General features: G+C 35.2%; 1 protein-coding gene and 2 long non-coding RNA genes across 6 annotated transcripts in view; all 3 read left to right on the top strand.

Annotated features, from left to right (window-relative positions):
• The window catches only part of LOC127944281 (rho GTPase-activating protein SYDE2), a 30,375-nt gene extending 24,899 nt beyond the window's left edge, over positions 1–5,476 (top strand). The window contains exons 8-9 of one of the 3 annotated variants that reach the window (XR_008150323.1): positions 1,632–3,011; positions 3,567–5,476. Coding sequence is in view for 1 of the 3 variants with exons in the window: in XM_052540166.1 (XP_052396126.1) it covers positions 1,632–2,272 (641 nt within the window). In the remaining 2 variants the exon portion in view is untranslated. Of the gene's footprint in view, positions 1–1,631; positions 3,537–3,566 lie in introns of those variants that run through there. The other 2 variants (XR_008150322.1, XM_052540166.1) reach the window with 2 other exon arrangements.
• A 732-nt stretch (positions 5,477–6,208) lies between these two features.
• Positions 6,209–8,827, top strand: LOC127944279 (uncharacterized). 2 transcript variants are annotated; one of them, XR_008150320.1, is made up of 4 exons: positions 6,209–7,051; positions 7,823–7,855; positions 7,938–8,238; positions 8,668–8,827. It is a non-coding gene; the product is annotated as an uncharacterized LOC127944279 (long non-coding RNA). The 2 variants fall into 2 exon arrangements; XR_008150319.1 differs by having other exon boundaries at positions 6,209–7,855.
• Positions 8,828–11,064: 2,237 nt separating this feature from the next.
• On the top strand, positions 11,065–13,566 carry LOC127944280 (uncharacterized). Its single transcript, XR_008150321.1, has 3 exons — positions 11,065–12,463; positions 13,234–13,322; positions 13,446–13,566. It is a non-coding gene; the product is annotated as an uncharacterized LOC127944280 (long non-coding RNA).
• Positions 13,567–14,096: the final 530 nt, after the last annotated feature.

Raw genomic sequence — 14,096 nt, 5'->3', positions numbered from 1 at the left:
ACTTAGAGTTTCAAATTTATTCAATTCAAATGTTCACTTAATCTTTCATTTTTGGCCACCTTTTTGTGATAGAAATGCTAGCATCTATAATTTCTTCAACAAAAACACGTGGACATCACAACCCTTACAAAAACTAATCCTTGGTTTTATTGAAGTAAACTTTTCTTGTGAACGCTTGAGACTATATAATATCAAACAGACAACTGTATTAATGAAATCATAGCCATAGACCACTGTCTAGGTACAATTGTAATTTGTAAATAATAATTGTTTTATTTTTACTTGTTCATTCAATTTTTTGAATACTACTGCTAAACACTATTGTACCTGCAAACAATGTTTATTTTTATTAGTGTATTATGTTTATTTGTAATGTGTAACTTTGATCTATTTTTTATAAAGATAAGGATAAAGATAAAGATAAAATAATGACAAAGTTTTTGTTTATATGTGGATAATTGAGCAAAGTGCTTCCATTTATTTTATTATTAGTAGTAGTATTAGTTCAAAATAAAATAAAAATATCGGATTGATGTCAGAATCTGCAAATAGCCAAAGCTATTTCACTATCGGTATCGGTATCGGTATCGGAAGTGAAAAAGTGCCATCGCCACATCCCTACTACTACTACTATAAATTAGATATTAAAAATATCTAAACAAGAAGTCTAAATTTACAAAAACAAGTCTTAAAAGTATTTTGTATTTATTTGCATTTAATTTCTATTTCTTAAAATGTTTTTCCATTTATCAAATTATTTAAATAGAACTTGATTAACAATGCAAATGATGTCAGGTTATTAATTAAGCTAAGTTAACGAAGTTAAAACCAGCCTTCTAAACAGGTTCTGTGTACATTGAAATTCTAGCCTTCAGCCTGATTTAACATTCTTTAAGTAATTTTAATCATAAATAACATAATTGTTTAAGGCTAAGGGCTGCAAAGCTAATTGTATAGATCTCTTTGTTTGTTGTCCATTGATTTGTGTTTGATTATTTTACTTGTCTCATCACATGTAGGCCACAGCTAAAGTCCTCAGAAGGTTTAGAAAGCTGACTGGTAAACAGATTAAACGGGTGTCCTTTGTGTGTCTTCAGCTATTCCTAGCTATCTCAATATCTTGCTAGAATGCAGATTCATTCAAATAAAATCTAAAAATAATGATAGCTTGCCATCGTTCTGCTGCTTTCCTGGCCTTTACCAGATCTACCAGCTGTGGCAAGTTTAATATAGGGTTTTATAGAGTTTGGCTGTGTTCAACAAAAACTATTTGAGGTTTAGCCTGAGGTTTAACTGGGTTTATTTGTATCTCATTTGTTCTGCATGCTTTATGTCTGTCATAATAAAACGGCATACTTTATTGCCAGTTTTGGGGAGCAACGAAATAAATCATAAAATGATTGATATCATCTTATATGTGTACGAAGATACCTACTGAACTAGCTTCACTTCGGTAAGATGTTTTTTGTTAGTACCTTACCATTTTTTTATTATGACTTGGTTTTAGTTTGGCCACTTTCAAAGTACTTTCCCAAGCACTGGTTATTCCATACATTCTCGCATTATATGAAATGTGTTATTGGTTTATAATCAAATGACTAAATCCATTGTTTGGTGTCTTTCTCTAACAGTTGTGAATGCTCAGAGTGAATCTTCTACTTCAGTTCCTGCCCCAGCGGAGTCGCTCCCAGCAACAACATCTGCCGTAAGAAGGAGGAAAGAGCGTCCACAGGTGGTGAATCTAACCGATGAGGACATGGCAGGTGTTTTGAGGCCGAGAGTTGGCCGCCTGGACAGTCCCAGTAACCGCTACGCCGGGGACTGGAGTGGATGCCAGGAAACATACCTCCAACCGACTTCCCCAGAGGAGGCAGACTATGACGAGGTTCCCACCGAAGATCCTCCAAACACAGGACAGGAGGACTTATCAAAGGGTACTGGAGATGTAATCTCCATACAAGAGTTACCCGAGGTGGACGAGGCAGTGGAGAGGGTTGAGGAAATGCAGATAGAAGAGGAAGAGAGTGAAGAAGAGAATACAGAAGTTTTGGACAAGCTACAAGTTGAGGAACCACTTTCCATCAGCCTCTGCGATCAGATCCTTTCTGATCACAAGGAGCACAGACCCTACCATCCCTACATGAAGATTCAGGAGATAAGCCCAGTCCTAAACAACAGGATCAACCTGCGGGACCTGCAGGAGAGCATTGACACTCTTATCGGCAACCTGGAAAGGGAGCTCAACAAGAACAAGCTCAACATAGGGTACTGACTCTTTAACCGTACGGTCGAGATATGCTAGTGATTGCCTAGATACATCAGCGCTACGTGACTTTCTTGCTCCCATGCAAACTTGGGATGCATGTACAAGAAGACATTCCTCACTTGGGATTTGTGTTTTCATTTGTTTCCTGGTCTCCATGTTGTTGAGCTCATCGTTTTTCTTCTTATGAGAAGAACTCTGTGAACCCTGAGGGGTGCACCAGGTGCCTTCATTTGTGTTACAACCGCAAGAGCTTTTTTACTTTCTACAGATGTACAAAACATTACGATGAAAGCAATGCACTTATGGGGCCTGCTGTTAAATGCATGGCCAGTTCAGGTACAGGGGTGAAGCCTTATGATGAGAGAACTAGATACTGTAGATACTTCCCTATACCATGGGTCCTGTTCATGGAGATCTAGCTTCCACTTCAGTTTCAACCCTACAAACACCAGATAATCAGGGTCTTGGGGTTCCCTTAAAGAGGTAGACCACAAGAGCAGGATTGAGTACCATATCCTAACCCCAGCCCTATGACTCTGAACACTACATCAGGGATTTGAATGCAAATTACCTACAGAGGAGATGGTGTTAGACTCCCTAAACTCTGAATGCTATATCCAAACCCTAACCCGGCTCTAAACAAGGGGTGTCCCGTCCTACCTCTGGAAAGCCACCTTCATCTCTAGCTCTAATTAAACACACTTAATCCAGGTAATCAAGGTCTTGGAATTCACTTAAAGAGGAGGTAGATCACCAAGTTCAGAATTGAGCACCCGACCCAGAACCCTACATCAGGGTACTTAAAAGCAATTTACCTAGTGAGGTGGTTTTAGTTGGTAATATAAAATCCCTGCACTGTACTCCCTAAACTCTGAATGTTATATCCTAACCTTACCCTAAACCTTACACCCACACCCACTGGTGTTCACTCCTGGACCTGGATATCCGGCTTCCTACAGTCTTCACCCTTTAAACACTCTTGAACAAGCTAAACAAGTTCTTGGGATTTGCTTAAAGAGGAGGTAGATCACCAGGACCGGGATTAAGCACCTCAACCCAACAACCATCAACTTCATATCAGGGGTCTCAAACGCAAACGCAGGTGATGTTTGCTGGTGGTTTGAGAATATACTTGCAATATACTCTCTAAACTCTGAATGCTATATCCAAACCCTAACCCTATCCTAGCCCTAAACAAGGGGTGTCCTGCCCTGCTTCTGGAAAGCCACCTTCATCTCTAGCTCTAATTAAACACACTTAATCCAAATAATCAAGGTGTTGGGATTCACTTAAAGAGGAGGTAGATCACCAAGAGTCTAATTGAGCACCCGACCCTGAACCCTACATCAGGGTACTTAAAAGCAAATTTCCTAGTGAGGTGGTGTTAGTCGGTAATATAAAATCCCTGCACTATATGTTATACCACTATATGTTATGTCTTCAGTCCTGGACCTGGATATCCGGCTTCCTACAGTCTTCATGTATTAAACACTCTTGAACAAGCTAAACAAGTTCTTGAGATTTGCTTAAAGAGGAGGTAGATCACCAAAAGTGGAATTGAGCACCCAACCCTGAACCCTACATCAGGGTACTTGAACGCAATTTACCTAGTGAGATGGTGTTAGTTGGTAATATAAAATCCCTACAATGCACTCCCTAAACTCTGAATGTTATATCTTAACCCTATCCTAAACCTTACACCCACACTACTGTGTTCAGTCCTGGTCCTGGATATCCGGCTTTCTACAGTCTTCACGCTTTAAACACACGAGCTAAACAAGTTCTTGGGATTTGCTTAAAGAGGAAGGTAGATCACCAGGAGCAGGATTAAGCACCCCAACACAACAACCCTTAACCTTTTTTCAGGGGTCTCAAATGCAAAATACCTAGTGTTTGCTGGTAGTTTGAGATCCTTGCAACATACTCTCTAAACTCTGAATGCTATATCCTAGCCTTAACCCTATCCTTACCCTTACACCCTAAACAAGGGATGCCTAGTCATGTTCCTATTATCGTTTAACTTTCATGCAGTTGCGTTGAAGATAAATTTAGCTTGAAGGTGGCTCTTCAGTAGCAGTATCGAACACCCAACATCCCTTCGATTCAGGGAGCGACTAACGCTGCTGGGCAAGTTGAGGTTGTGGTCGTAAAAGAATAAAACTGTGACTGTTTAAGCTTTTTTTCCTTATAAATAAATAAAAATAAAATATTTCAGACGTCCCCTTAAACAAGCTATGGACAGCTGAAGATGAATATGCTTGTAGTAAGTAGTAAAATACATATTTAATAATAGTCAGGCAGAACTTTAATGCAAGGTTTTATGACTACATTTTAACTTAAAATTGTTAACGTTTATTTTGCCGCTAAACACATACTGAGTGGGTAAAATTTCACTTTAAATTAAAAGAGCAATCTAGTCCCTCCATGGTAACCACCTTTTGATCATTTTATTTGTAAATGCATCATAGTGCGCAGTCCAGGGATACAAACTCATCAGTATTTGACAGACACATGTATGTGTAAATACAGTCGGAATATGTATTTTTGATTACATATACTTCAGTTTGTGCATATGTTCATCAACTACCTTGTAGTATTTGGCCTGTAGATCAGCCTTAAATAAATGAGTGTGTATATATATATATGTAGTTATAGTTGGATTTATGTAATATTATAACCCACAGTCACAGAACATGGAGGGATTCTGGGTAATTTGTGGTCACGAAAGTGCAGGAAATTTGAGCATTGCATGGTCAAAAGCTTTACGGTCAAAAATAAAGTGTATCTCAGTGTCTCCTACAGCAGGACGTATTTATGCGTGTAAATAGAGATTATTTTAATTACAGTGAAATCGTTTTTTTCTACATTTGGCAGCTGCTAGTGTTTATGGCTCGGTTGTAAATGTGCAGGTCTTGTGGATGTAAGACTGAATCTTTACATGAGCTGTTTGTTTTCTGACTGTGCTTCTCAATGGACAATGCTACGGTCTGGTTGAAAATATAATTTTAAGTCTAAATAAAGTATTTGTTACACAGGAAATGGAAAATAGAAACAAGTGAAATAATTTGGGTCGACGGGAGGTTCGTTCGGTTGCTGTAGCCTTCGTTTTCTCTCAGTGGGGACGGTCACACTAGATTTTAGGTATGCACCTTTTTTGCATACATTTTTGCTATATATATATACAGTACAGACCAAAAGTTTGAAAACATTACTATTTTTTATGTTTTTGAAATAAGTTTCTTCTGTTCATCAAGCCTGCATTTATTTGATCAAAAATACAGAAAAACAGTAATATTGTGAAATATTATTACAATTTAAAATAATTGTTTTTACATTTATTATACTTTAAATTATCATTTATTTCTGTGATGCAAAGCTGAATTTTTAGGATCATTATCACTTGATCCTTTAGATGTCATTCTAATATGATGATTCATTATCAAAGTTGGAAACAGTTCTGATGCTTAATATTTTTTCAGAACATGTGACACTTTTTTAGGATACTTTGATGAAAAAAAAAAAGAAGCTATGTTTTTAAAATGTAAATATTTTGTAATAACAATATACACTACGGGTCAGTAATTTGGGGTCAGTCATTTTTTTTTCTTTCTTTTTTTTTAAACAACATCAATACTTTTATTCAGCAAGGATGTGTTAAATTGATAAAAAGTGATCGTAAAGAAAATATATTATTAGAATATATATTATTATAATTTTTTATTTTGAAAAAATGCAGTTCTTTTTAACCTTTTCTTCATCAAATATATTAGACAGCAGAACTGTTTCCAACACTCATAATAAATCAGAATTTTAGAATGATTTCTAAATGATCATGTGATCGACTGATGTTACATGTGACAAATAGAAAACTATTATTTTAAGTTGTAATAATATTTCACAATATCACTGTTTTTTTTTCTGTATTTTTGATCGAATAAATGCAGGCTTGATGAGCAGAAGAAACTTATTTCAAAAACATTAAAAATAGTAATGTTTCCAAACTTTTGGTCTGTACTGTATATAAGCAACACGATACAATGTCATGCATACTGACTTCTAATTTCAATGCTTTTCGAATAATAATAATAATAATATTTTTTTATATTAATATAGATTAATATTAACTATTCCAATGTTTATATTTCAGTACACTGTAAAAAATTTCTGTAAATTTACAGCATATTAACAGCGTAAATATACAGTACTGAACTGTTTTCTAAAATTACGGTGTCTTACCGTAAATGCACACGTGATCGGTGGGAGAGGGGGAACCAAAGGCTAGCTGACGCATGGAGGAGCATGGTTTCAGTCAAAGTTTTATGGATTTCATCTCAAGTTGAGGCTCATTTACAGGTAAGCAGATCAAAGTCTGAATACATTTTTATCTTAAACTGCAGCGTTTTTTTTAATGTGGGCACAATATTTGAATTTACCTTTGACAAATCTTGCCAAGACGGTGAACTAGCATGTATGCAATTTTTACAAATTTCTCCTGAAAGTTAAGTGTTTATGAGTGTGTTTGTGAAGGATTTGCATCGGGTTTTTTTTCCTGGTGTAAAATCCTGTAAATGTTAAACTTGTAAATAGTTAAATATAAAATACTTGCGTTCGCTGATTATTTAATTGGATATGAATTGAACATATTTGGCCACAAGATGAGCACGTGATCGGTGGGGGAGGGGAGCAACGGTTAGCGTCTGATACCAGAGAAAAGTCTCTGTGAATAAAACGGATATTATCTCAAATATAATCTCGATTACAGATTGCAGATAACGAGGATATGAAGTAAGTGTGTTTTCCTGATTTTCTGAAACACTTATTTGCACAATTATATTTACATTTTGCATTGGCGCCAACCCAGTGTAGTTTAAAATGGAGGATTTGTTTTATTTGCATTAATGTTGCTAAGTTAGGTGCGTATAAAGTTGGTAACTTATATATTATCCTTATATATTGGGAAATCGAAAATAGGCCTGTAAACTTAATTTTACTTAGGAAGCATAAACTCATCGCCTTTTGCATGAGCACTTGACTTGATAGATGGAAAGAGTAGCGTTAACGTTATGGTGAGAAACGTTTGTTTTTTTCGGAGTGACACATTAGTCTTTCAATATAAGTCGTATCTAAAACTAGTTAGAGTGTAATCTAAATATATTCGAACTTATTATTAATAAAGTGGGCTTTGTATGTGAGCACATTTTAATTTTAATTTTGCACTGGATTTATTGGCACAAATCTCTATATCACAGAGGAAACGTTACTTCATTCACTTACATTCTAACTTGTTCCTCAGCCTCAAATACAGTTTTGTGTGTGTGTGTGAGAGTGTGTGTGTGAGAGAGAGAGAGAGTGTGTGTGTGAGAGAGAGAGTGAGTGAGTGTGTGTGTGTGTGTGTGTGTGAGAGAGAGAGAGAGTTAGAGAGAGAGGAAGAGGAGAGAGCAGTAGACAGAATATTTTTAAGTGTTTTTAATGAAAAGTTGGAGGATGTCCCAGGATGAGAACAAAGATATGGTACACCTGCTTGTCAAGATTCTAACGTTAATGTCCCACTTCCAGGAACATGAAGGTGGACTGGTTTCACATGCAGATGTAAGTATTTAATTTTCTTCTTTCCACTTCACCACATTATATTATGTAATATTATTATTTGTGTATTGTGTGTTCTCTACAGGTTGCAGCATCTGCATCTGAGGTTGAGAAGACACTCAATCTACCTGCCAATCCTCATCTGATTTTGCTGGGTTAGTGTGTCATTGCACATGATGAAGAAGAAACATTTACTGATGGCTGAGATATAAAATTGTTAACATTGCTGTTGTGCACAATTATTAAAATTGCTTCTTTTTTTTCTTTTTTTTTTGTGAGTGTCCAGTCAACATTTTTGACTGCAGTTGCAAGTGTTTGCTGTGCACTACATCTTCAACCTGCAGTATCAAGAGGCGGCTTGTTGCACGTTAGAGTTTTTTTCAAAGGTAAGTGTTTTCCTTTTTGCGTATGTTTTAATCACTCTCTTAGAATCTGTGGTAACACTTTATAATAAGTATACAGTAGTAAAGTAATAAATTATTTGCAAACTAGTTACCTCAACCTTTCTCCTGTGTTCTACTTGTGTTCTTCCATTTCAGTTTTTTCAGTTCATCATCTGAAACACTATCAAATGTGGTTTTATTCGCATGCCAGACACGGAGAAAATAGGAGAAAGGCATGTAGATCCACATTAAATCCAAACGAGTCAGAATATATATATAGATCGTTTGCAAATGATTTATAAGTGCTTTATTACTTTATACTTATTATAAAGTTTTACAAAATTAATCTAAATTCTAAACCAAATTAATTAATCAGAATTTTGAAAAATGGTTATTATACACTTCGGTAATGTGTAATGCAACTTTCCTTAGATGATTCTATGGAATAAACCCAGAAAGATGCTCAAAGACCTGCCGAGGCAAGGTAGTCTCCAAGAAGACGGGGAAGGTGGTGAATAAGAAGTCCACTACAGTCAATCCAAAGGTTGCCACTCTACAAAAAAATTGAATGGACTTCAAATGGGACTTCATCTAGGCAAGTGAAGTTACACATACATTTTCATTAAATACAGTTCTTAATACAACTGATTTCACAGTTTACACACACAGAATATTTCTCACATTTAAACTTGTTTAACAAAAAAAAAAAATCAACATTTAAAAGTAGTCAGTTGAAAAAGACTGGTGTGACTCATTTTGGTTACTAACGTTGCGTCCCTGTAGTTTGCATTACATAAAATAAAATAATTTACAGCAAAGAAACGGTTTTATAAATAAAATCCACAAACCTATATTTGACCCAAAAAAAAGTCGTCAGTGGCACTGAGAACTACCCTGAAGAGGATACAGTCCGCACTCATTACAACCCCTATGTTGTTGCGACTGTTCAGTCCCAGGTTACACAAAAACTATCCAAACACACAAAAAAATTTGAGGTTGAAATAATATAATGATTTTATTAAAACCATGAATTTTTTTTTTTTTTTTTTTTTTTTTTGAGTACATGCACACTATTAATCAGTTTAGTTGGTCCACTAATGTTGCTCAAAGTCTGCTTAATATTTAACTTAACACTCACGAAGAAATTAAGTAAATATGTTTTATGATTTTTTTTGTTTTGTTTTAACTTTTTCAAATTACATCTTAATGGTTAAAATACATTTTAGAAATACGTTTTATTCTCAAATTCCATTTTTATTCCTGTTACAATTAAAACATGGAATAACAATTGTGTAATTATTCCTTAAACATCATTTTTAATGATTATTATTATTTTTATTACTATAATTCTTATGTATTATTATATTACTTTGAAAATGACATATTCTACTGTACAAAAGTGATATATTTCCGTCACAATCACATCACATTAGACCGAACCTTTATTTTGAAGGATTGATGTGAAGACACTTGATTTTTTTTTTTTTTGTGTATGTGGGATAGAGCTGCAGCTATTGATTATCTTTTCTGTAAACTAATGTGACGTGTGGGTGGAGCTAAAGAATCACTAGCCAGTAGGCTTTTGCATTGAGAGCGTTTGGAAGTTGTGACATTAGCGTGAGGAAAAAAAAACATCATCCAAAACAAACCATGGTTAACAGTCAGATTCAGCCGTTTATTTATGATCCAGAATCAGATCCTGAGGCTGAAACTGAACGAGAGCAGCAGCAGCAACGACTCGCTCCGAGCGGGGCTCGAACCCGGGTCTCGGCATGGGAGGCGGACACACTAACAAGGAGGCAGAGATATTTTAAGCAGTTTTACTCACCGTCTGCGGTTCCAACACACGATCGTGACCCTTTTTCGTTGGGATTGCATCATCCTTAAGAAATAAACGATACGCAAATCCGGCGTCAAACTGGGCCTTGTTTGTAAAACAAGCATCTTCGAAATGCAGGGAACAAACAAAAACACTTGCACAACTCCGTTGATGCTCTGTAAAAATAAACTCCATCCACTGGTCCCTTAATGCTGTTTTTTCTTTGGTAATCTGTGCAGGGTTGTCTTGCCCTGGCAACTAAAAAGACACTTTTGTGACATTTTGTGACGCTCTCGCTCTGATCAGGGAATGTCTGTGCTCAGCCTCGATATACGTGAGCACGCGCTCTTCCGGCAGAAGTGCCCTTAGGACCCATATAAGGAAATTCTGCTCCATCTAACGTCACACAGAGCCATACTCGAAAAAAACTTTCCGAAACTTGTGACAAACCGGAAGGAACAAAAATACTCCTTCAAACGTACAAACGTTCAAACGTACAACTTAATTTTTGAAACTTTGTCGATGTTTAGCATGGGAATCCAACTCTTTAACAGTGTAAAAAAACTTCAGTATGCATGAAATAGCATTTCAACCCCCCCCCCCCCCCCCCTTTAATCTAGTGTTCCCTTTTTTGATTAGCTAATTAATCCTTTGGATAACTTTACAAAAATTATAAGTACAACTTCTAACATAGTATTGCAACTTTTATTAATTAATACACTAATCCACATCGTGATTTCAGTTAGTGTACAACACTATTTTATTGTATTCATCACAAATGTGACAAATTCTGTGACAATCCACATTATTTGCCTAATTCCGTTTTCATGATTTGATTCCGTGATTGCCTCCATGTTTTTCACATCGTGGAAATCGTGGGGTCCTAAGCTTCTGAAATGTTTTATATTATTATGCAGTATACATGTTTTTTGTTACGTTCTATTAAAATTCTAAAAAATTCTAAAGTTATTTTAACTTTAAAAGGATTTTTCTCAATGTTTATGTTTCAGACTACACCCCTCCCTGGCTACACTTGCATCAGAGTTGGTGACAGTTTTATGCTTCTGAAACGTTCTTGGACTGTTCTACAAATCCTTGCCAGGTTTTGACTTATTACACCAAAATAAGATTCTTGTTCAGAAGTTGTTTGCCATTTCTTAAAGGCTGTTTTTAGGGGAACGTACACTCCAAGCCCATGCCCATGCATTGTCATACTCATAGCACAAAGCTAGACCTAAAATGGCTGCTTGTTTTGTGTTTTATATGGTCAACTTAAATTTGTTTAAATATGTCCACAGACTTCTGCAGGGTTCATTTTGCACATTGTCTGTTTTGTAAATTGGTTAATTTTCTTCTCTCTTCATTTCATCTTTCTCTAACACATACAAAGACTGACTCTTCCATTTTGATTGCTTATTTTTTTTGGAGAAAGCATTTGAATTATTGGTTGGGCACTTAAATAAATAGTGTTCTATAAGAAATACCCCCTTGGTCTTCTCTTTTCTGTCTATTTGCTGCCACTTTTTAGTATAAATGAAATGCCAGTTTGTGAATTTGTTAAAATACAGATATTTTTAATAAAGTTAATGATTGGCAAAATTGCCAGTTCTACGGTTTAGAAAAAAAAAAAAACTAGAATACAGTAATGATCCTGAAAAATTACGGTACACCGCTGGAAACCTTGCTGCCAGTATATTACTGTTAATTTACAAAAAAAGCTGTAATTCAGAAAACTGTAAAATAACGGTACACAGCTGGAAACCCTGCTGCCAGTATATTACCGTTAATTTACAGAAAAGCTGTAATTCTGGAAACTGTAAAATAACGGTACACAGCTGGAAACCCTGCTGCCAGTATATTACCGTTAATTTACAAAAAAGCCGTAATTCAGAAAACGGTAATAAAACTGTAAAATTACGGTACACTGCTGGAAACCCTGCTGCCAGTATACTACCGTTAATTTACAGGACAATTTTTTACAGTGTATGCATGCTTTTTAACGTGTATTGATGTGAATCTAGTGTGATCGCACCGTTGAAGTGTTTGATCTGGTTTCCAAAAGCCTGATTTGAGATCAGATTCCTGTCATACAGAGACTGATCCGCGGTCAGCAGGAAGGAAACTTGTGAGCTGCTTTGATGAAAACATTCCTCTGTTTTTCTCTTCCGTGGTTTTTGTAAAACTTTTGTTGTGCTAAAATGAGCGAATGACTTTGTACTGATGTTGAGAGGTATATGATCACATTAAAGGTTATGTTTCATGCAGTCCTGATGACTCGACTCTTCTTCTTTAAATGTCTGGATATATTTAGCAGATCATTTTTGCAGATGGTAATGTGAATCGAAGGTCAGCGTCTGCTACAATGTGTCACGCTTGTCTGGATGAATGAACATCAGTCTGATATATCAGGTTAGTCCATGGAGGGAAAAACAAACTTAAATAAATCCTTTCATTTTGCATTTTTATGATTTCTAATTTCTTATCTCAGAATAATGGAGCTATTAAATGAATAGCTCTACTCATTGCAGCTTAAATAATTTGATGAGAAATGTTTTATTCATATTTAGACGTTTTAATTCTAGATTTTAATATCTTGGTGACTTTGTATCCAAATTCTGAATTAGTTTCTGCCACAGAATAAAAACAATGTTGTTGTTTTTTTGTTTTTTTTTAAAGGTAATTGCAACCTCTTATATTATTTGCATTTCTCTGACTTTTTTTCTTTCTGAATATTCAGTTTATTTCTCTTTATTTCTTCCCCCCAGAATTCTGAGTTTACATCCTATGATTCTGACTTTTTGTAATCATTTATCTCACAATTCTCTTTAAAATTCTTCAGGTTTTTTTTTTTTTTAAATGTCACGTTTAAATCACAAAATTCTGAATTTATATCTAAATATTCAAAATTAAAGATATAACCTCAGAATTCTTTTTTTAGGACTATGGAATAATTTATTAAAAATAAATTTGTGATTTTTTTTTTTTAATCTTACATATTTTTTTCTTTTTTTTTTCAAGCTGCAAGTTTATATGTTGCATTTTCTTGCTTTTTTGAGGATTGTAAGAAATCAACTTTTGCATTCTGGCTTTTATTGTCTATATCTTGCAGTTCTGTCCTTTCTTTATCTTGCATTTCTGAAAAAAATGCTAAATAAATTCTGAATTTTGTCTTTTTTCAGCTAAAAGATCTTTTCTCTGTTTGTGAGATATCAACGTCCATCCCAAAGACCTTGTTGAGATCTCTTCTGAAACCCATGATGAGACGCATGTGAGATTCCCGGCCTGTTTTCCCTTCATTCTTCTGCAGGAATGCTGGGTAAATGTGATTTTATATGTTAATTGTTCCATCAGCGCAGTTCATCAACACCTGTTCTCTGTGATAAACCTCCAGCGTTTGGCAGCAGTTCAGACGTGCGATCGGCCCAGTCACATCCCGAAGACCCTTTGATGTGAAACAGAGCCTTCTGATTGGCTGCCTGGAGGAGATGACCTTTGATTGGCCGACACTTCAGGTGATCCCAAATTAAAACAACTGCCAATATGTGTATTAATATAAATAGCATTTTATAAGCTCTCCTAAAAGTCACTGTATGTCGACCAAACCTGCTTTACATGAATTTTTGTCACATACGCCGCTTAAAAAAGAAGTTTAGTATGTGTTGAATCGATGCGTGTCTGACTGGACTTGATCAGTATTGTACATCAGTGGCTGAACGTGAGCATATGAAAGCAGTATTATGAGATAACTTGTATTTTCACTTCCAAAAGCCGTGTATTTAACAATATTTCACAGTAAAATTAAATTAAACGTCCCATTAGATTAATTACAGAAAACGGCAATTTACTGTAACCAAAGAGCGTTTTTACTGTTTTTTTTTTTTTTTTTTTTTTTACAATTACAATATTTTTACAGTGTATCTAAAAAAAACACTAGGATTTTTTTTTTTTTTTTTTTTACATAGTTATAATGACTAGAAATTAACACAATCTTTATTTATACATCATTTTACATTAGAGGACGTCATGAAAGACAGGTTTTGTC

The sequence above is a fragment of the Carassius gibelio genome, chromosome A23 (genome assembly GCF_023724105.1).
Source record: "Carassius gibelio isolate Cgi1373 ecotype wild population from Czech Republic chromosome A23, carGib1.2-hapl.c, whole genome shotgun sequence".
In the NCBI taxonomy this organism is placed as follows: domain Eukaryota; kingdom Metazoa; phylum Chordata; class Actinopteri; order Cypriniformes; family Cyprinidae; genus Carassius; species Carassius gibelio.
Note: the sequence above shows the minus strand (reverse complement) of the source record. Positions and strands in the feature narration are given on the sequence as shown.